At 41.3% G+C, this 22,638-nt stretch overlaps 2 protein-coding genes across 4 annotated transcripts in view; both read left to right on the plus strand.

Moving 5' to 3' along the window:
• The window catches only part of LOC126078701 (solute carrier family 35 member F2-like), an 81,277-nt gene extending 67,894 nt beyond the window's left edge, over positions 1–13,383 (plus strand). Inside the window, exons 4-8 of the mRNA XM_049889374.1 lie at positions 985–1,144; positions 1,993–2,149; positions 2,560–2,612; positions 4,010–4,164; positions 12,903–13,383. Of these exons, the coding sequence (XP_049745331.1) occupies positions 985–1,144; positions 1,993–2,149; positions 2,560–2,612; positions 4,010–4,164; positions 12,903–13,088 (711 nt within the window). The 3' untranslated portion in view covers positions 13,089–13,383. The remainder of the gene's footprint in view (positions 1–984; positions 1,145–1,992; positions 2,150–2,559; positions 2,613–4,009; positions 4,165–12,902) is intronic.
• LOC126078699 (solute carrier family 35 member F2) overlaps positions 1–22,638 on the plus strand; it is a 405,637-nt gene that overhangs the window by 355,047 nt on the left and 27,952 nt on the right. The window lies entirely within an intron of this gene.

The following is a 22,638-nucleotide window of genomic DNA, read 5'->3' on the forward strand; positions in this document are numbered from 1 at the left end:
GAGTATTAGCTAAGAGAAATGTCTTTCTCACATGGCAGGGGTTGGACCCTTTGCCAAGGAGATGGTGTTGGTTCAACTCTCTAATAATAACCTGTAACTTCTTTGTAGCACTTAGCCTAATTGCAGTTAAATGTCTAGTTGTGCGATTATTTATTCCATGTCTGTCTAGCCATTGGTATGCTCCTGAGGACAGAGTTTGTATCTGTCTTGTTCACTGCTGTATTCCCAGCTCCTAGCTTAATAAACATTTGTTGACTGAGTGAATGGATGCATGCAGGAAGGAAAGTTTGCTGCTGGACTCCAGAGTAAACACAGATGGGAGCGTAGAGATAACAGCACAGGCAGAATTCCTGGACTCAACACCTGGCACTCTCACTTTTAACAGTGTGATTTTTGGGCACCCCATTTAACCTCTCTGTGCCTTGGCATTCCTCATGTGTAAAACTGTAGTTCCAATCTCATAGAATTGTGAGGATTAAATGAGCCAATCCAGGTAAAGCACGTAGATCAGGGCTAGCAATAATAAATGCTGACTCCTATTTTTCCTTGGAAACCCTGGTGGCATAGCAGTTAAGAGCTACAGCTGCTAACCAAAAAGTCGGCAGTTCGAACCCACCAGGTGCTCCTTGGAAACTCAATGGGGGCAGTTCTTCTCTGTCCTATAGGGTCACTGTGAGTCAAACTCGACTGCAATGGGTTTGGGGTTTTTTTGGTTAGTGATGCAATGTTTAAGTGCTCAGCTGCTAACCAAAAGGTTGGCGGTTCAAACCTACCCAGTGGCTGTGCAAGAGAAAGACCTGGCGATCTGCTCCCGTAAAGATTATAGCCTAGAAAACCCTATGGGGCAGTTCTGCTCTGTCACCTGGGCTCACTGTGAGTCGGAATCAACTTGATGGCACCCAACAACAATATTTTTATTTACTTAATGACATGTTTTTCGCTAACTGGAGCTGTTTTCTGCTCTTTGTTTCTCTGTCCATGCAGCTTTTGGATTGCTTTGGGATTCCCGTGTTGATGGCCCTCTCGTGGTTTATTCTTCATGCGAGATACAGAGTGGTCCACTTCATCGCTGTGGCTGTCTGTCTGTTGTGTGTGGGAACCATGGTGGGTGCAGACATATTAGCAGGGAGGGAAAACAATTCAGGTAAGATGGTGCTACTTGTTTCTGGTTCAGTCACAGAAAAAGTTTGGTTCATGTTTTCACTTATATTTTGCAAAGGTACAGTAAAAAGCAGAAAACACATCCTGGTTAACTACATGAAAAATTTTTTTTTTTTTCATACTCTGATATTTGGCAACCACTTTACAGAATAGTCTATGTTCCTACCTGTCCACGGTCCTACTTCATTTTGTCACATTAAATATTTTTGTCTTGTCTTAACAAAGAGTAAAGTTTCCTTATATATTTGAAATCATCTTTTGGTCCAAACATTTGGATTAGTTATTAGGAAACCTATTCTAGATTGTTGACTTTTTTTTTTTTTAAATTAAAAAGGAAACTTTTATTCTATAGTGGATGACTTTTTAAGTCCCTCTGTAGATGTGAGAGTACTTTGCTTCAGAAGATGGGACAATTGATAGCAGGCAACCCAAATAAGATCTATGAATTCACTCAATCTACAGGTGACTTCAGCATCTCCTTTGATTAAGAGAAAAAATTGCCTTAAAAACAGCCTCCTACTCTATAATTTTCAAACTGACCTGACTCTCCAACCATTAATCTGTCATGTCATAGAATTGTTTTCTGAGGTCTTAGGTATGGTATATATCACCATCTTCCAGCCTGTTAGTCTCTGGAGGTTAAGATATGAAAACTCACAGCAGAATTGTGCCAGAAAGTGAGAAGAGTAAGAGACTTTAAACCTCTGGAAACCAGGATTACTCTTTCTGTAAAATCTTTAAATGACCACAAGCCAGATAGACTCCATGAGACAAACTAAAGAGGTTCACCTATTGACAGTGTTTTTCTTTTTGTGGCTTGTCTTCCTATAGGTAGTGATGTACTGATTGGTGACATCTTAGTTCTTCTTGGGGCTTCCCTCTACGCTGTTTCTAATGTGTGTGAAGAATATATCGTGAAGAAGCTGAGCAGAGAGGAGTTTTTAGGAATGGTGGGCTTATTTGGAACAATTATCAGCAGTGTACAAGTGTAAGATTCTAACATTTTCTTTAAAACCGAACCGAGCAAATGTAACATAGATGATTAGTTCCTAGCTACTGAAATTTTTTCAGCTGTCACCAATTCACACTTGATCATCAGTAACTTGGTAAATACCTATTAGAGGATTGCGGAAATGTCATGAATTATGCCTTGTTTTCTTATACGTGAGTGACATTTAGGGTTCCTGCTTAGGATGTAGAAAAGACATTACCAATAAGGACTTCCTTTTTCAGTTATTTCCAGAGAATATTAACACATTAAATCTATAAGCTTATTTAAAGAAAGCATAACATTATGTTTTCCTGCTATAACTAATTATACTATTGAATAGTGAGTCAGTAAGGGAGTGAGACATATTTTAACCTGGATATCTCTGCGATCTCTTGTTTTAATCCTAGATTGATTATAGAATATCAGGATATCACCAGCATTCACTGGGACTGGAAAATTGGTAGGTAAAAAAAGGTCATTTCTTTTTAGTCTCTTTTCCCTTAACTGACAAAAACACATCAAGAAATAAATACTCCATTTTGATATTTAGGCATCTTTGTAAAATCACAGTGTAATTCTGTATGTACAGAGCTGGAATGGTTTCGATTGAGTTTGAGATTTTTTAGATGAACCTGCAGAGAAGTTAATTCTTAATCTTCACCTGCAGGAATAGCCTTTCTTTACTAGGAATTCTGAACAAGGCTGACCTTTGGTCATAGTCACCTTTCAGTTGCATCTGTGTCTTGAGTCCTCAAACATCTTATGAAGGTGGTTGTCTGCTTGAGGTAATTTATGAAGCACTAACGTGAATAATCTGATGGTGTGTTATCACCCACAGCCGTCATTGGTACTCTCACCTGATATTCTTAGGCAAGCAGAAGAAAATCGTGATATGACAGGGAAGATTTGAGCTTTATTTAATGATGGGTAGAAAGAAGTTATACAGTACATAAAACGTCACAGGAGACTGTACCACACTTGGATAATTTAATTGAATTAAATAATTCACATTGACAGAAAGATTGTGTGTGTGTGTGTGTTGGGTATGGGAATTAGATTGAGAAGTGATTGCAAAGCAGAAATCTGCCAATGTAGTTAGTATCCATGTGTCTAGCATTATTTTAGAGAGGATAGTTATACTGTGCTGTATTGGAGCATTTAATTTAATGAGGTGAAACAAAAGGAAATGAACGGAACAACTTTGCCTTTGATGCCCTAAAAATACTTCATTCTGAATCCAATTATACAAGTCGTGTCCAACCAAACAAACATATTGCAAAAAGAGATAATTAATGATTTTTCTTGACATGTGGCATTGATTCTGCCTTAATTAACCTTTAATCACAGGCATCACTCTGCCCTGGGAGGGTGGATAGCATGAGTGGTAAAAACCATTGACCCAGTCACACCATAAGCAAGATTTTATGGCCTTGACTATCCAGCACCCTGTTGGATTCTAGAGGTCCTTCATCTACGTTGGAGTCCCTGGGTGGTGGAAATGGTTAATGTGCTCGGCTACTAACAGAAAGGTTGGTGGTCAGATCCACCCAAAGGCACCTTGGAAGAAAGGCCTGGTAATCTGCTTCTGAGAAATCAGCCATTGAAAACCCTGTGGAGCACAATTCTACCCTGACACACATGTGGTAGCCATGAGTTAGAATTGACTTGATGGCAACTTTTTTTTTAAGTCATAGCTTGTTATTATTTTTTTCCAGAGAGCTTTGTATCTTTCATTTGCAGTGTTGACTATTACCAAGGGGCTATGTAGATCAGGGAGTCTTACATGGTAGTCAAGGCTTAAGCCCCTTTGCCTTTTATTTTCTCTCTATAATGTTAGCTATTCCATTTTTTTCACAGCCCTGCTCTTTGTGGCCTTTGCCCTCTGTATGTTTTGCCTGTACAGCTTTATGCCATTGGTGATTAAAGCCACCAGTGCCACCTCTGTCAACCTGGGCGTCCTGACAGCTGACCTCTACAGCCTTTTCTTCGGACTCTTTCTCTTTGGCTATAAGGTAAGCAAATAGTTTCTGTTCAAAAAAGAGCATTTGCTTGGTCCAAAAGAAGTAGCAGTTTTCTTCGAGACTCTAGATCCAAAAATAAAGCCTTCGGAGCCTCTTGGGAAGAATTTCATTGTGCCATCCTCACTTCTGTTGTTACTGGTTCTGAATTAGAAAATCGTTCAAAATAAGAATTGTGTTTTTAGGGCTTTTTCTTTTTTTTCTTACTTTTTTTTAAAATTGTACTTTAGATGAAGATTTACACAACAAACTAGTTTCTCATTAAATAGTACACACACTGTTTTATGACATTGGTCAACAACCCCATGACATGTCAACACTCTCCCTTCTCTACCTTGGCTTTCCTATTACCGGCTTTCCTGTCCCCGCCTGCCTTCTAGTTCTTGTTGCTGGGCCGCTGCACCCCTTTAGTCTTGTTTTGTTTTATGGGCTTGTCTAACCTTTGGATGAAGGGTGAACCTGGGGAGTGACTTCATTACTGAGCTAAAAGGGTGTCTGGAGGCCATACCCTCAGGGTTTCTTCAGCCTCTGTCAGGCCAGTAAGTCTGGTCTTTTTTTGTGAGTTTGAATTTTGTTCTACATTTTTCTCCAGTTCTCTCTGGGACCCTCTATTGTGATCCCTGTCAGAGTAGTCATTGGTGGTAACTGGGCACCATCTAGTTGTACTGGACTCAGTCTGATGGAGGCCATGGTAGTTGTGGTCCATTAGTCCTTTGAACTAATCTTTCCCTTGTGTGTTTAGTTTTCTTCATTCTTCCTTGCTCCCGAAGGGGCGAGACCAGTAGAGTATTTTAGGTGGTTGCTCAGAGGCTTTTAAGACCCCAGACGCTACTCACCAAAGTAGAATGTAGAACATTTTCTTTATAAACTATGTTGTGCCAGTTGAGCTAGATGTTCTCCGAGATCATGGTCCCCACAGTTTAGGGCTTTTTCTAAAGGGTGAAATACAGTGGATTTCTTCTTTATGATGGTATGGCCCAGGAAACTAGCTTATGGAAATGCTAAGTGCACATTACTGGATGATAAACGGGCAATCCTTGAACCACTGCTGACCTTGGGGGATCATCTAACCTAGGCTGGTCACTCTGAACTTTTCTGCTCACTCTCTTTGCCCTGGTTCACAAATAGACAATCTGGGGTACTGATGAGAAGAGAGACAGGTGTATTTTCATGAATGCAGTGACTGGAATGGTTGTCTTTGATAGGAACTTTATATCTGGAAGGGACCTTTAAAGATAATTCGATTCAGTGATTTTTCAGGCTTTTTCTGCTTCCACAACATCATTGCTCCTACCATCAGTAATTCTGAAGGGGGTGGGAGAGAATGGATCGGTATCTTTAAGGGAAACAGGCGAGCAAGTATGTATAGCTTGAAAAAACAGCCTCCCCAGAGATTTGGATACACCTTCTGTTGAGAGTTACTGTAAATCATTCCATTTAAGAGATGGAGGAATGAAGGACCAGCGAGATTATGTGCAATTAAGTGTCTCACCCTTAGTCAGTAGCTGGTTAGTGGTAAAGTCAGGACTATATCTCAGTTTTCAGTCTTATAGTCCAGTCTTCTCTTTATTACACATTTCTCCCTATTACCATAATTAAGATGAGATAATCAAACTTATAGCTTCATCATGTTGAAGTCTAATATTTCAAAGAGAAAAAAGTGAGTAGATTTTTTCCCCTCTCGTCTCATTTGGAAACTCAGCTCAGTGGTTCTCAAACTTTTTGATCTCAGAACCCAGTGACACTCTGAAAAAGTATTGAGGACCCTAATTGCTTATATGTGTTGCTATTTAAAATATTTGAAATTAAAACTGAGAAATTTAAATGTTATTTGTCTGTCACTGAATTAAGGACAGAATAAACCCACTATGTGTTACCGTAAATAGCATTTTTATGAAAAAATATGCTTTCCAAAATAAAGAATTGGTGAAAAGAGTAGCATTGTTTTACATTTTTGAAAATCTCTTTAATGTCTGGCTTAATAGAAAGTGTCTGGGTTCTCATATCTGTGTCTCCATTTTATCTTGTGATATCACATGTTATATAGCTTCTGGAACATTCCTTAGTACAGTTTTAAGAGAAAGTAAAAAAGACAAATAACATTTTAGTATTATTATGATAATAATTTTGACTTCACAGACCTCCAAAAAAATCTGGGGGACCCTCCAGGGCCTCCAGACCACACTTTGAGAACTGCTGCCTTAGAAACCTGTCTTTCCTTAGTTTACCCTCACTAAATGCTCATTGACCTGCTCATTATCTTTCTTTTTTTTTCTATTTTTATTTTTATTGTGCTTTAAGTGAAAGTTTACAAATCAAGTCAGTCTCTCACACAAAACCTTATATACACCTTGCTACATACTCCCAGTTGCTCTCCCACTAATGAGACACCCTGCTCCCTCCCTCCACTCTCTCTTTTTATGTCCATTTTGCCAGCTTCTAACCCCTTCTATCCTCTCATTTCCCATCCAGGCAGGAGATGCCAACATAGTCTTAAGTGTCCACCTGATCCAAGAAGCTAACTCCTCACCAGCATCCCTCTCCATCCCATTGTCCAGTCCAATCCCTGTCTCAAGAGTTGGCTTTGGGAATGGTACCTGTCCTAGGCCAAGTGAAGGTCTGGGGTCCATGACCACCAGGGTCCTTCTAGTCTCAGTCAGACCATTAAGTCTGGTCTTCTTATGAGAATTTGGGGTCTGCACCCCACTGCTCTCCTGCTGCCTCAGGGGATGTCCGTTGTGTTCCCTGTCAGCGCAGTCATCGGTTGTAGCCAGGCACCATCTAGTTCTTCTGGTCTCAGGCTGATGTAGCCTGTGGTTTATATGGCCCTTTCTGTCTCTTGCGCTCGTAATTACCTTGTGTCCTTGGTGTTCTTCATTCTTCTTTGATCCAGGTAGTCGAGGCCAATTGATGCATCTTCAATGGTTGCTTGCTAGCATTTAAGACCCCATATGCCACTGTCCAAAGTGGGATGCAGAATGTTTTCTTAATAGATTTTATTATGACAGTCGACTTAGATGTCCGCTGAAACCATGATCCCCAAACCCCCGTCCCTGCTACGCCAGCCTTCGAAGCATTCAGTTTATTCAGGAAACTGCTTTGCTTTTGGTTTAGTCCAGTTGTGCTGACCTCCCCGGTATTGTCTGTTGTCTTTCCTGTCACCTAAAGTAATTCTTATCTACTATCGAATTAGTGAATACCCCCTCCCACCTCCCCTCCCCCGCCATAACTGTCAAAGAATATTTTCTTCTCTGTTTAAACTCTTTCTTGAGTTCTTATAATAGTGGTCTTATACAATATTTGTGCCTTTGCAACTGACTAATTTCACTCAGCATAATGCCTTCCAGATTCCTCCATGTTATGAAATGTTTCACAGATTCCTCACTGTTCTTTATCGATTCATAGTATTCCATTTTGTGAATATACTATAATTTATTTATCCATTCATCCTTTGATGGGCACCTTGGTTGCTGCCATCTTTTTGCTATTGTAAACAGTGCTGCAGTGAACATGGGTGTGCATATATCTGTTCGTGTAAAGACTCTTATCTCTCCAGGATATATTCCAAGGAGTGGGATTGCTGGATCATATGGTAGTTCTATTTCTATCTTTTTAAGGAAGCACCAAATCGATTTCCAAAGTGGTTGTACCATTTTACATTCCCACTAGCAGTGTAGAAGTGTTCCAGTCTCTCCACAACCTCTTCAACATTTATTATTTTGTGCTTTTTGGATTAATGCCAGCCTTGTGGAGAGAGATGGAATCTCATTATAGTTTCGATTTGCATTTCTCTAATGGCTAATGGTCACGAGCATTTCCTCATATCTGTTAGCTACCTGAATGTCTTCTTCAGTGGTCTATTCATATCTTTTGCCCATTTTTTAATTGGGTAAGTTGTCTTTTTGTAGTTGAGTTTTTGGAGTATCATGTAGATTTTAGAGATCAGGTGCTGATCGGAAATATCATAGCTAAAAATTTTTTCCCAGTCTGTACATAGTCTTTTTACTCTTTTGGTGAAGTCTTTGGATGAGCATGGGTATTTGATTTTTAGGGGCTCCCAGTTATTTAGTTCTTCTTCTCCATTGTTGGTAATGTTTTGTATACTGTTTATGCTATCTATTCAGGCTCTTAATGCTCACTATCTTTGATTTGAGCAAATAGTTAGGTTGTTGGCTATTACTTGATAATTTTAGTTTCAGTAACTGATGGGGATATTTCTTTGTCCTTGTAAAATTTTGTATCCAGGCAAAAATCCTTGGTATTGATTTACGCTATTCCTAGGAATCAACCATGAACTTCCTGTGCCTACCTGAATGATTGATACCGTAAGTCCAGTAATTTCCCAGAAATTTCTGCTTAAGAAGTGTAAACCTTTTTGCCTTGCAAGGTTACACGTGACAGGAACCAGCTGGTATCTTTATAAACTTGCTGGTTAAGGTATTCCTGAACCTTAAAAGGTTGAAGGAATATTTATAGCTTTTTGGTAGCATCATAAAACAATACCAAATATCAAAGTGAATCAGAGAAATGGTCCTGACAGGCCCCTATATATATATTTTTTCTTTTTTTTCTTCCTATGAGAGCAGAATTGTCAAGGGCTACAAAGTCAGCTTTGAGGAAGTGAGTGCTATGGTGCTATGCCTGCATTTCACATGGCCACCACCAGGGGATGATGATGCTTCTGTACTGCAGTTCAGGGTCATTTGAAAGCTAGCTCAGACCCAAAGAAAGCTTGAGAACTCAGCAGTATGGCAAATGATCCCTATCATATTTTGGACCAAATATTGATTTAGCGTTAGTAGTTCAACTTTTACTTTTCCCTCATGAGTAAAATAATGCCCAAGAAGGAGCTATGGTTAAAGAAATAAAAACTTCTAAGTACAATTGAGGAAACCATTGTGGCATAGTAGTTAAGTGCTATGGCTGCTAGCCAAAAGTTGAGCAGTTCGAATCCACCAGGTGCTCCTTGGAAACTCTTTGGGGCAGTTGTACTCTGTTCTATAGGGGTTGCTATGAGTTGGAATCGACTCAATGGCAACGGGTTTTTTTTTTGGTTTAAGTACACCTGAAATATTCTTGTCACTATCTCCTAACTATTATGAACTCTATTAATCTAGATATTCACTCTTTAACCGGTCTTAACTTTAATATGAAAAAACCCTTTTTTGTGTCATTTTGACTTAAACAATTTTTCTCAAAATTGGAGCATGCAATCTGTAAAATTCTTTCCAGTTCTTTTGTTGTATGTTTCTTTGTCCCTCTGTGGCTAACAACACACTCTTACCTCATTTGATTTTATTGTTTCTGGTCAAAGGCCATTTCAAGACTTCAGAGCAAAGAGCAAGTTAGCTATGATCTTTAGAGTAAATTACAGAGATGGAAAAACATTTCAGGACATGGATAAGATACCTAGCATTTTAGACTTAGTTGTTAAAGACAGAATTCTAAGTGTAATCTACCACCATTTCAAATTAATTGTATCTGAAATAATTTTGGCTCTGATACTTTGAAGCGGCCAGTTCAAAAAGAAGCTTTAAATTTTTTATACTTCTTTGTGTCAGACTTTAAGTACTCTGCCTCCTCTGGAATTGATCTTTTTTAAATACTTACAAACATAGCAACGATTGAGAGAATGGTGTAGGACTGGGCAGAGTTTTCTTCTGTTGTATATGGGATCACCGTGAGTTGTAACTGTTTTGAAGGCACCTAACAACAAATACTTACTGAACGGAGTAGCCACAGGAAACTTCCTATGTAGGCTCAGACACAAAGGGTTGAAGTTTAAAAAAGAAAAAGGGTTTGATCCTCTAATTCAGGAGACTTATTCCCTCAAAGCCTCTCCCTTCTAATAAACATGCCTCCATTTAAGAACCTGCCTTCTCAAGAGGAACAAGATCCTTTTTCTTCTGGATACTTAAAAATCACAAACCAAAAAGGACATGTTTTGAACATGCCGTGTAGGTTTCCCCACAGGTAACAGTAAACATTTTATAGGAGAGCATGATTGCCTTTCATAATACTGACTTCAAAGATTTAGGACTCTATTCCAAATAGCCTTAACTTCCCCTAATATTCTAGGAATCAATTATTTTTTCAACAAACATTTATTAAATGCCAGCTATGTGTTGGACAGGAGCCCTGGTGGTGTAGTGGTTAAGCACTCGGCTGCTAACTGAAAGGTCAGCAGTTTGAACCCACCAGCTGCTCTGAGGGAGAAAGATGTGGTAGTTTGCTTCCATAAAGATTATAGCCTTGGAAGCCCTATGGGGCAGTTCTGCCCTGTCCTATAGGGTTGCTATGAGTCAGGTCCTTGGGTAGTACAAGTATGTGCTCAGCTACTAATCTAAAGGTTAGTGCTTCTAACCCACCCAGTGGCATTACAGAAGAAAGGCTTGGCAGTCTGCTCCCATAAAGATTATAGCCAAGAAAACCCCATGGAGCAGTTCTGCTCTGTAACACATGGGGTTGGCATGAGTCGGAATTGACTCAGTGGCAGCAGGTTTGGTTTTATGTGCTGGGCACTGTGCCGAGTATTAGATCGAAGAATTAAAGCTAACCCTTTGCCGTTGAGTCAATTCTGACTCATAGTCAGACCCTCTAGGACAGAGTAGAACTGCCCCATAGGGTTTCCAAGGAGTGGCTGGTGGATTGGAACTGCCAACCTTTTGGTTAGCGGCCGAGCTCTTCACCGCTGCACCACCAGTGCTCTATAATTAAAGCTAGTGGTAGGAAATTCGTTTGACTGCTCGGTTAGACATCATCATTGGCTTTGCATCATCACTGAATCCAGTAAAGACTTTCCTGGCTGCAGAGGGCTGTGGCTATCCCATTCCTTAGGGAGTTCTGAAGGTTTAAGTTGAAGAAGTAATTGAGCATCTGTAAAAAATTAACACGTCAAAGCCATTGGTGGCCTCCAGAAGCCCACTGCTGGTTGTGACCAATGATCTACATAATACTCACTTAAAAAACCTACTTAGTTGTCAAATGTATAGAGTCCGAAGTTCATTGGTGGTTATTAGGGATGAAAAGGAGGAGGAAAGAGGGAGTCTTTGCTTAGTGGGCACTGAGCTTCTGTTAAAGGCGATGAAAAATTTGGACATGGATAGTGGTGATGGTCGCACAACGTGTGGTTTTTCCCACTTTTGGGAGTGTATCCGGCTTTCTTTTTCTTCTGTCTCCTTCCCAACCATTCTGTGTTCTTATTGCTTTTTTCTGTCATTCCCTTATTAGTACTTCTTATTGTACATAATGGAAACCCTGGTGGTGTAGTGGTTAAGTGCTACGGCTGCTAACCAAAGGGTCGGCAGTTTGAATCCACCAGGTGCTCCTTGGAAACTGTATGGGGCAGTTCTACTCTGTCCTACAGGGTCGCTATGAGTCGGAATCGACTCGACGGCCCTGGGTTTGGTTTTTGGTTTTTTATTGTACATAATATGAAATGTAAGCTAGTTTAAGAATATTTATTGACTTGAATAAAAGAGTATGCCCCCATTCTTAATTTTAAAATCATATTAGCAGGACCTTTCATAAATTGACTTTGCTTGTTCCAAGAGGCAGGGGGAGGAATGATCCTGGGCATTTAATTACACATTAATTATGATTCATGGTTTCCCTAATTTTTACTGCCATTTCTGGTCAGTCTTTAGCTACTCTCTTGTGCTTTATTCATCATAATATCACAAGCAAATATTAATTTCTCTAACTTTGACTATTTGAACTTTTATAGTTAGTATAATGTAGTTAAAGTTTGAGGTATATCAGGGTTTTGTTTTCAGTAAAAATACCCAACGGATTAGTTTTTTTGTCTTCATTGCATTTTGTTCTGGGTGGTCCTTTTCAATGTGAAAAAAGGGCAGGTTGGAGAAGCTCACCAAAAACTCTGTCTACTCCTTTAGTGTGTCAGAATGGGGTCCTGCTATCATCGGTTATTCTGGGCTACAGAGGGCATGAGATGCTTCCTGTGTGCCAGAATGGGCTCCTGCTACCATCAGTCCTTCTGGGCTAGAGAGGCTATGAGATGCTTCCTGTTTGTCAAAGTGGGCTCCTGCTACCATGGGTCCTTCTAGGCTAGAGAGGATGTGAGATGCTTTTCCTGCAGGGCTCTGTTCTCTGAGCTTGTCCTCACTAGACTTCATGGCAGTAATGACTTTGGGCTTCACTTGACTCTTTTTTTCCTGGAAAAAAAAAAAGACATCTTAGGCTCTTTCCAGCTCTAAAAATCTGTCTCCTCGGGCCGTCATAAATTTTAAGCCATATAACACTTGCCTACAAAGACAAGGTAGTTTATTAGATTTTAAGAAAATGAATTTTATTGGAGCAGCATACATGAGGGGTTGTTGAGAAGATGCTCAATCTGTACGTCCACACTTTATCTTAGGGCGTATATTGCTCTGTCTCATACCAATATTGTAAGCTGTGCTGAGGGTCCAAGTAGGGCTGTCTCATGGTATCCATGCTGACCTTTTATTCCCTCCAGTAAGAGGGACGAATTGTGGGATGGTGTGCGTCAGGATTATCATGGCAGAGGTTCCACTACTGAGAGATCCAAGGATCCGTTGGGCCAGTGTGCCAGGTGGTGTTGCTAGAGCCCATGCATTAATGAGTATATACGGGAAGCTTTCAGAAAAAAGGGCTATGAGAAGGTTGCCCTCAAAGCACAGCTGGGAAAAGGCAAGAGCCATGATGTGTATGAGAGGCAGCACAGTCTACAGCCTGTTCTTCTTTCCTCCTAGTTTTCGGGGCTCTACATCCTGTCCTTCACCGTAATCATGGTCGGGTTTATTCTGTACTGCTCCACCCCGATGCACACGGCAGAGCCAGCTGAAAGCAGTGTGCCACTAGTCACCATCATTGAGATCAACAGCACGGGACTCGAGATTGAGGAGAACCTCCAGGAAACTCACTCTGAGGACTTGTAGCTGCAGAAGAAAGTACCAGAGGCTTCCTAGGAAACTGGGAACCACCACTGGGGTAAAGCAGAACGTGCTGATTGCTGAGGGGACACTTGGATCATCTTCAGACTTAGAGTAAACACTGTAGCATGGGATTGGATCAAGTGGTTAGATTTGAGAAAGGGACACAAAGCAATGTATCAAACATTTCCAGCTGCTATCCGGTTGATTCTGACTCATTGAGACCCCACGTGTGTCAGAATAGAACTGTGCTCCATAGATTTTTCAACAGCTGGTTTTTTGGAAGTAGATTGCCGGGCCTTTCTTTCAAGGCACTACTGGATGGACTCAAACCTCCAACCTTTTGGTTAGCAGCCAATTGCGTTAACTGTTTGCACCACCCAGGGACTGCATCAAACATAGAAATACCAAAGAGCAGAAGCCAAGGCAAGGATTTTGTCTCTGTGTGTTTGAGGATCAATACCTGTTAGTGTTATGAGGCAAGGTGCAGGCCCTACTCTAGGGTCTTGGAGGCAGAAGTGGAAAGCAGGGTGGAGGAGACAAGTAGGAGTGAGTCCGCCTTAGGACAGGGCCTGAAAGCAGGCTGTCCAGGCAGGGCTAGGTGTTCAGGAAGAGGGGGGCAGTCCAGGGTAGTTACGGAGTAGGTGTCCTTCTAGCTTTCTTCCTGCTAAGGCAGTCACTGGCCACAAGCCTAGCGGCCTTTAGTGCAGAGATGAGGCCTGGTAACTGATTGCATAGGGCAGGTAGAGGGGATGGGGCAGCAAGAGGGCCAACAAAAACCAAACCTTTTGCCGTCCAGTCACCGACATAGCAGCCCTAAAGAACAGAGTAGAAGGCCCCATTGGGTTTCCAAGGCTGTAATCTTAACAGAAGCAGCCTGCCACATCTTTGTCTTGTGGAGTGGCTGGTGAGTTCGAACTGCAGACCTTTCAGTTATCAGCCAAGCGCCACCAGGGCTCCTTAACAAGAGGGCAGCACTTGAGAAATTATGGGATATAAGTCAGCATAACATAGAAGTATTAAACTGGAGTCCAGGAAACCCAGGAACCCTCTCTCAGTTGTTAAAAGAAGTTACTACACTACTTCTTACCAGATATCTGCAATGTGTCATGAGATTTTCATGGTATTTCTTCAATCCAAAGTGTTAATAATACAGCACCATTATAATATCAGCCACCAGTAGGCCAGTTGAAGAAAACTCTATGTAAATTATTTTGTAAAAATGCAATAAAGAAATGGGGGTAAGTGTTCATTTTATTGAAAGATTTTGAATTCATTGAAATGTGTTCACCAGGTGGTTCCTTTGGTTAACCAGTTTTACTTGTAGATTTTACATGATTTAACATGTTTGAAATTTCTTCATCATATCCAGCTTTCAGAGTCATGTCTGTTGTCAGAAAGACCTTTCTCTGCAGAACTCCATTAGGATGGAGGGGAATTCCGAGCGAGCTCACAAATCATTTGCAGGACCAAATGTTTTTCAATCCTAAATTATTACAATGGCATTTGTACTTTTTCGAGTGAAATAATCTTTTTCATTCTGTGCAACCAATTAAAGCTCTTTTCAATTGATGTTTGGTTTTCACTCCCTATCGTTAACAACTGTCTGTGAGAGGAAAAAGATCACGTCAAAGTGTTCAGCCTCTTTGGGAAGATGTTCATTTTGATTAGCACATGGATTATTTTTAAAAGTATCTTGCTTAAGAATAAGTGTGTATATCTAGGGATAGTGATGAAGTAGAGCTTCTCAAGTGACAAAATCCCATAAGTCTTTCAAGACTCAGCTCAGATGTCACCTCCTCTCTGAAGCCTTTGTCGGGCTGTGTAAGCGAGGTCCCTCCCTCCTCAGGGCACCCATGGCCCTTTGTACGTATCCTCCTTCTAGCACTTAGGGTGCGCTTGTGGTTCACCTTCCCCTCCTCACCACAAGCTGAGCTCCTCTAGGTCAACAACTGCCTTTTTTTCATCTTTCTAGGCCTTTGGTCATCCACCTCCTGGATGTTTATTAGATGAACTTTTGCCTTTGGTCTCAATTCACAACATTTCAGGGGAGATTGCCCCACTGTGAAGTCTTTTATATAAATGCGTGTAGTTTGCAACTTACCTTACTTTGCTCTGCTTTCTTCCCACTCGTATATCTTAATCCTAGTTTTTCCCCTTGCCTGCTCCACAGGTGTCACTGCTCCCCCTAGAGAGGGAGAAAGGAATTCAAATCTGGGCATCCCAGAGATTTGTAATGCTCGTGAGAAAGGAACACAGAACAGTGTATCAAAATGTTGGTAGTTGCTGTTGAATTGGCTCTAACTCATGGCAACCCTGTGTACAACAGAATGAAACATTACCTAGTCCTGAGCCATCTTCACAAAAGTTGATGTGCTCAGGTCAGTCGTTGTGGCCACTGTGTATTTTGAGTACCTTCCAACACAGGGGGTCTCATCTTCTAGCACCATATCAGACAGCATTCTGTTGAGATCCATAGGGTTTTCCTTAGCTAGTTTTCATAAGTAGATCACCAGGCCTTTCTTCATAGTCAGTCTTAGTCTCAAAATTCTTCTGAAACCTGTCTACCATGCGTGACCTTCCTGGTATTTGAAATAACCAGTGACATAACTTCCAGCATCATAGCAACACACAAGCCACCACAGTACAACAAACTGACAGATAAGTGGTGGCATCAAACATAGAAATACCAAAATAGAGCAGAGCCCAAATGCAGTGTCCCAAAGGAGCAATGCTCTGAGTGTCAGTCAGCTATTACAGTATAGTTGGTCCTGCAGGGCTGTGCATCCTGCGTAGATAAACTTGTGAGGACTGGGAGTTTAACCAGCCTTTATAGCACTGCTTCAAACGTGGCTTAGAGACAACCTTTTGAAAGACGACACATCCTAAATTGAACACTTTTTGTAAATCTCTTTTAGCCTATTAAACAGTATTGATTCTCCAGTATTTTTTCTACATACTCATGCCATTAAAAAAAAAAAAAATCCTACCGTTTTGTATAACTGAGTTGCTAGATTGTTCCCTAGTGTTGTCTAGTATATAATAAGGTGTGCAGTCAGACTGTAGTAACCCTGTAATAAGGGAGGGGTGTGCCGATGCCATTTTCAGTATTTGCTGTTTAAAACTAGGTTCCCATTCCTTAACTTTTCTAAAACAGGCTCTCTCAAGGTGAATATCTTGTCATTGCCTTAAGTTCAAGAAGTCAAACTGAAGCACATCATGCTGTCTATCGCATCCACTTCCTCCATCCGCCCTCACCTTCGAGTTTCCACTTCTTAATTTCATATTCCACTAATGGCACGATTCCAGTGTTGCTCAGACTCAAACCCTTGAGGTTATATTAGATTTATCCCTCACCCTTCACGTCTAGCAGGGCACCAGTGTCAGTTAGTTCTTCTTTCATGACATCTCTAATATCTGTCTCTTCATTTTTGTCTTCAAAAACTCTCATCATAGCACCAAACATAAAGCCTTAAGAAAATAACAGGGATTCAGTAATGCTGTATTTGTTGATTAACTATGTTTTTCTCATGTTCTATCAGATCCTAAACTTGTGAATCACAGTTTTTGGTTTGGGTAAGCAGTAATAATTCTATGATGTAAGAAGCCAAAGGATGATTTAATATTCAGGACATTGCTCGATGACGATACCCATTGACTGCACATTAATCTCTCCCAGGAGGTGTCATTCTTGGCACCAGCTAAAATGGGGCAGAAGAAATAATTTTAGAAGATGCTTGATGAGGAAATTCTACTGGGAGAAAGAAGAGCCTAGATCAATAGGTTACATTTCATATGGCTAGAACATACGGTATTGAGAAATGAGAGGCCAATTAAATAAAAAGGGAATTAAAGGAAATTATGATCACCCTGGTGTTGACATGAATGTTGGTGAAAATGACTGTATTTGGAAGCCAAAATCTCATATCTGAATAGATGATTAATACTTCTATAGACTCAGATGGGTGACTGCTTGGGAGGCAAGAAACCAGTTCTATCATTAAAAAATTGGATAATCTTGGGCGAGTCTGTGCTATTTTCCACTTCTGTTGTAGCTATCATTGATCTAGAAGTTGTATATGTCAGTGAACCAACTTGTTTTTAGCATGCATTATCTTATTTAAACTTCACAACAACTTAAGGAGGTATATACTGCATATATCTCTGACATATGAGGAAATTGAGGCTTGTATGGACTAGCTATCTTAGGATGAACTAGTTTATGCTGCTATAACAAATAACACCAAATAGTTCATTGCCTTAAAACAACAAAGATTTATTTTGATCATGCTGCATGTCCATTGTGGGTCTGCTTCAAGTTATCCTCACTCAGGGACCCAGGCCAACTGAGCAGCTTCCATCTGAAATGTTGATTACCATGGTGGACTGAAAGAGGGAACCACAGAAAATTACTCCCTGGCTCTTAAAGAGACCCAGGAAAGACATATATCATTTTTTCTCATTTCATTGGCCAAAGCAAGTCATAGGGCTACATCCAAATTCAAAAAGGTGTAGAAATGCAATCCTACTATGTGGTTGGATGGGAACAAAGCTGGAATATTTGTGTACAGCCCTCTGTCACAAAACATGAAGAAGTTAAATTTAGACCCTCATCTGTCTGAGTTCAGGGTCTGTATTCACTACCCTATTGCTGCTGTAAACTTGTAATAATACCTTCACTTATCATTGTTGAAATAGTACAATCAGAAACGTGGGAAGAAAATAAAAAAGCTGACCAAATCGCAAGATACTGTTTGTTTTTTTTTAACTTTTATTATACAGTCATTATTATTATTTGGAAATGGGTAGATCATAGCTGAACTGAGAGAATTGTGAGCTTTAATACTGACATCTTGTTGCATCTTGATTGGTGGCACCGAAGTACAGCCTTTTGATAACACTTGATTTGTTAGCACCCAAGCCTGCCAGAGAGTATTTTTAGTCCCTGGGAATTTGAAAATAAGTTCTGAACTTCAGGCTTTGGCTGCTTCCCAGACACAGGCCTGCTACTCAGGAAACAATTAGAAATGTCAGCAAGAATAACTAATGTGCCGCTTCATTAAACCCTATGAGAGACAGAGGTCTTAACCTAAAGCTTAAAACAACAGCAACCCTGGGCTAAAGGGAGCTTGCAAATGGATCAGCACCTGCAGGGCCAAGGAGAAATGGCTTCTGGAGGCAACTACAAGCCTTAAGATCACCCAGCAGCTCAGCATGGTGATTGACAACTCAGCAGGGTGCAATTCTGGCTCTACCTTTTGCTGGTTAAGCCTTGGGCATGTGACTTAATTTGTGCATTGCCGTTAACGCATCTGAAAATGTGAGGATTAAATGTGCTAATGCATGTCAAATGAACACATCTGTCTTGGAAGAAGTACAACCATAATGCTCCTTAGAAGCAGGGATGGCGAGACTAAGTCTTACATACTTTGACCATGTTGTCAGGAGGGATCAGTTCCTGGAGAAGGACATCATGCTTGGTAAAGTAGACGGTCAGAGAAAAAGAGCAAGACCCTCAAGGAGATGGATTGACACAGTGGCTCCAACAATAGCCTCAAGCATAACAACGATTGTGAGCATTGCACAGAGCCGGGCAGTGTTTCGTTCTGTAGCACAGAGGGTCCCCGTGAGTTGGAACCTACTCCATGGCACCTGACAGCAACAACAATGCATGTGAAGTGCTGAGCACTACAGGGCACTGCCACTCTGGCAATGTTTGAGGCCCCCTATTGTCTGGAGTCCCTGGGTGATGCAAATGGGTAAACAGTAGGCTACTAAACGAAAGGCTGGCAGTTCGAATCCACCCAGAGATGCCTCAGAAGAAAGGCCTGGAGATCTACTTCCAAAGATCACAGCCATTGAACACCCTGTGGAGCACAGGTCTACTCTGAGACACGTGGGGTTGCCGTGGGTCAGAGCTGACTCGAGGGCGGCTGCTTTGGTTTTGTCGTCTGAGAGTGATGGTGTTGCCCCTCAATGCTGCAGTCACACCCTCTTTGTACACCTCAGGTGTTCGAAGTTTCACAATCTCACTACCTCCCTTGTTATATTGTGACAACCAGCTGTTTCTATTGTGGACAGTGAAGGAGGAAGATCCAAAAATAAAGCACAAAGTGACTTTTCATTATTAATGTAACGATATAAACTGCTCCATATTACGGGGGCACAGTTAACTGTGTTTTTCTCATGTTATGATTTACTAATGAATCAGTTATAATTTACTAATGAATTACTCTAGAACCCATGGTCCTTACTGCTAAGATGTCCTCTCTCTAGGGGCTTTGCCTGTCCCCTGAATTAGCTGAAAACCCAAGGATGCTTCAGCCATTCAAAATGGTTTAGGGAGAGGGTTGTCAACGTTTTGTACCCAATTGGGATGGGCTGCTTCTGATTAGTCATTTCATCCTCCCAACGTATGGCCTCGCTGTGGAAAAGCTGGTGCTTCACGGGCTGGTGGAGGATGCTATTCCTGTCTGGGGTGAGGCCTGTGCTGGTGCAGAGCTGCACAATGTTCTTTGATGGACAATGAAGGATCCAAGCCTGGTGGGGCTTGTCCAGGCATGTTGTAGTTCCTAATACTTAGCATTTTATTTTCTACAGTCATCTCTTACTGTGTCAGCTGGACTCAGGGCACTTAAATGGGACTGGTTCAAGTGTCTATTGCTTAGAACTACTGATTTCCTTTCCTGAGCAGAGGTGCACATCATTAGGGTTCAAGCAAATTTTTATGAAATTATCAGTCCTCAGAACAGAATTTTTCTACTCATATTGCCAATCCTCCTAAGTGATAGAACCCACAGTACTTTGCATCCCGTGAAGGTAACTCAGCTTTCAAACGGAGAGTCCCCAAGAGATTGTAATGTGTCCACATCAAATTCTGGGGGTAGTGACTATTTTCAATGAATCTAAGAGATCCTATTCCCTTTCTAAAGTAGGTTGCTCTCATGATCTAGGGTAGTTTTCTGGTTCTTCCTTGTTGAGGACACCCTGATGGTGTAGTGGTTAAGAGCTACATCTACTAACCTTGGAAACCCCATAGGGCAGTTCTGCTCTGTCCTTTAAGTTCCTTATAAATCGAAACCAACTCCGTGGCAATGGGTTCCTTGCTGAAGAAGGGGGAGAAAACTCACAAATTTATCTGGAAGGTCATACTACTACATTAAATATACAGTGATTTACATTTAAGAATAAGCTATTAAGTTTGAAAAATCTGACTATTTTATCTTTACAAGCAAAGTTTCCCGCCAGGAATTTTTTTATTTGATGGAGATGAATAACTATTTGTGCTTTATTGCCATAAACCCATTGCTGTTGAGTTGATTCTGACTGATAGTGGACAGAGAAGAACTGCCCCAAAGGGTTTCCAAGGCTGTGGTCTTTATGGACCCATTGCCCTGAAGACACAGTGGTTAAGTGCTCGGCTGCCAACCCAAAGTCCAGTGGTTCAAACCCACCAGCTGCTTCATGGAAGAAAGCTGTGTTTCCTTAAAGTTACAGCCTTGGAAACCCTATGGGGCTTGTCATGGATTGAATTGTGTCCCCCCCCCCCTCAAAAATACGGGTGAACTTGATTAGGCCCTGATTCCCAGCACTATGTGGTTGTCCTCCATTTTGTGATTGTAATTTTATGCTAAAGAGGGTTAGCGTGGGATTATGCCACCACCTTTACTCGGGTCACCTCCCTGATCCAATGTAAAGGGAGTTTCCCCGGGGTGGGGCCTGCGCCACCTTTTATCTCTCAAGCAAAGAGTTGGGGACCACATACCACCAAGAAAGAAGCACTGGGAGCAGAGTGTGTCCTATGGACCCTGGGTTCCAGCACCTGAGAGGCTACTAAACCATGGGAAGACTGATTACAAGGACCTTCTCAAGAGCCGACAGAAAAAGCCTTCCCCTGGAGCCGATGCCCGAAATTTGGACTTTTAGCCTACTTTAGTGTGAGGAAATAAATTTCTCTTTGTTAAAGCCATCCACTTGTGGTATTTCTGTTACAGCAGCCTTAGATGACTAAAACAGGGCAGCTCTACTCTGTCCTATAGGGTCACTATCCGTTGGAGTCAGTGGCAATGACTTTTAATCGCCGTGGAAGCAGATTGCCACATTTTTCTCCATCAGAGCGGCTGGTGGGTGCCAACAGTATTATTTTAATTTTGACCCAAAGGGAAAATTAGTTTATTTTCTCACAGCAATGAATTTTATTTTCAATATCACAATTATACACTTTGATTTATTATCTTCCTGTTTCATATTTAATATTTTACTCTCTTTTGATTTGGTCAAACTCTTGCTTCTAGTTACTCTCCAGCCTTCATTAAAGACTTTGGCACTTGGCTTACAGTCTTTCAACCCAACTTCCTCTATCAGTGGAATATCTGTGTCCATTCCTTTACCTGCTTAATGCTGATGGCCGCTACCTTCATTTTCTCTAACAGTTACTCCCATGTTATACCTGAAACTTATCACTCAGAATTGCTCCACCTCTGTGTCTTAAACTCCCCTATTCTATATTCTGAGCAGAAGTCTCACAGCCTCAAACCCAGCACACCTGTTTTTCAAGCTCTCCTGAACTCTTATTCTTTAATGACTTCAATTGTTTTCCTTCCTGAATGCTTCTCCTCTGTACCCTGCCTGGAGTCTGTGGCTGATTGCTTGGACTTCTTCTATTGTTACCTGTTCTTGTTAGGTGCCATCCAGTGGATTTCAGCTCCTAATGACCCCATGTGACAGAGTAGAACTTCCCCATAGGGTTTTCTTGGCTGAAATCTTAACAGAGCAGATTGCCAGGTCCTTCTTCTACAAAGATGGTAGGTTCCATCTGCCGAACTTTTGGTTAGCAGCTGAGCACTTAACTGTGCCACCAGGGCTCCTCTCATTCTCACCTACACCCTTTATTTTCTTGTACCCACATCCTGCCCAGCAAAACCCCAATGCTAAGTCAATGGTAAAATACAGCATCTTTCATAACTCCCTGGACTGAGAGATACAGGTTTGCCTCAACCTGACATTCGTAGCCCATAATCTGGGCAGCCCTGAGTTACCTGCTTAATATCGTCTCTGGTTTAATCCCAGGAAATGTGTGTTGGAGACTCCCCAGCTGGGGTTTCTGGGTCACCTTCTATCCAGCTGGGCAGGATGTCAGCAGTTTTATAGTGGAAACATTCCTAACAAATAAACTCTATGCTAGGGTTCTTAGGTTTCCCTGGGTATTTCTGGTGGTTTATTCTTCACTTTTCTATTTCAACAGCTGTAATAATCAACTTGCTTAGGAAGGGGACACTGTAGTTTCTGAAGGTCATTGCAGTAGCAGTGTTCAAGTCCTTTAAGAGCCTTGATTTTTCCCTGTGTGGGTCACCGGGTCTTGATCAAGATACTGAGCACAGTCCCCAGAGACTTCTGAAGATGTTAGGGCCATCATATGTTGTATATGCTGTTTGACTAAGGGACACCAAATACTGCTTATCCTGCATTTCTACTCCAGTTGTCCTCATGGTAGATCCTTCATGATGTGGCATTTCATGAATTTTAAGAACTCATTTTTCTTTCATCAAGTTGTTTA

The sequence above is a fragment of the Elephas maximus genome, chromosome 7 (genome assembly GCF_024166365.1).
Source record: "Elephas maximus indicus isolate mEleMax1 chromosome 7, mEleMax1 primary haplotype, whole genome shotgun sequence".
Classification (NCBI taxonomy): Eukaryota; Metazoa; Chordata; class Mammalia; order Proboscidea; family Elephantidae; genus Elephas; species Elephas maximus.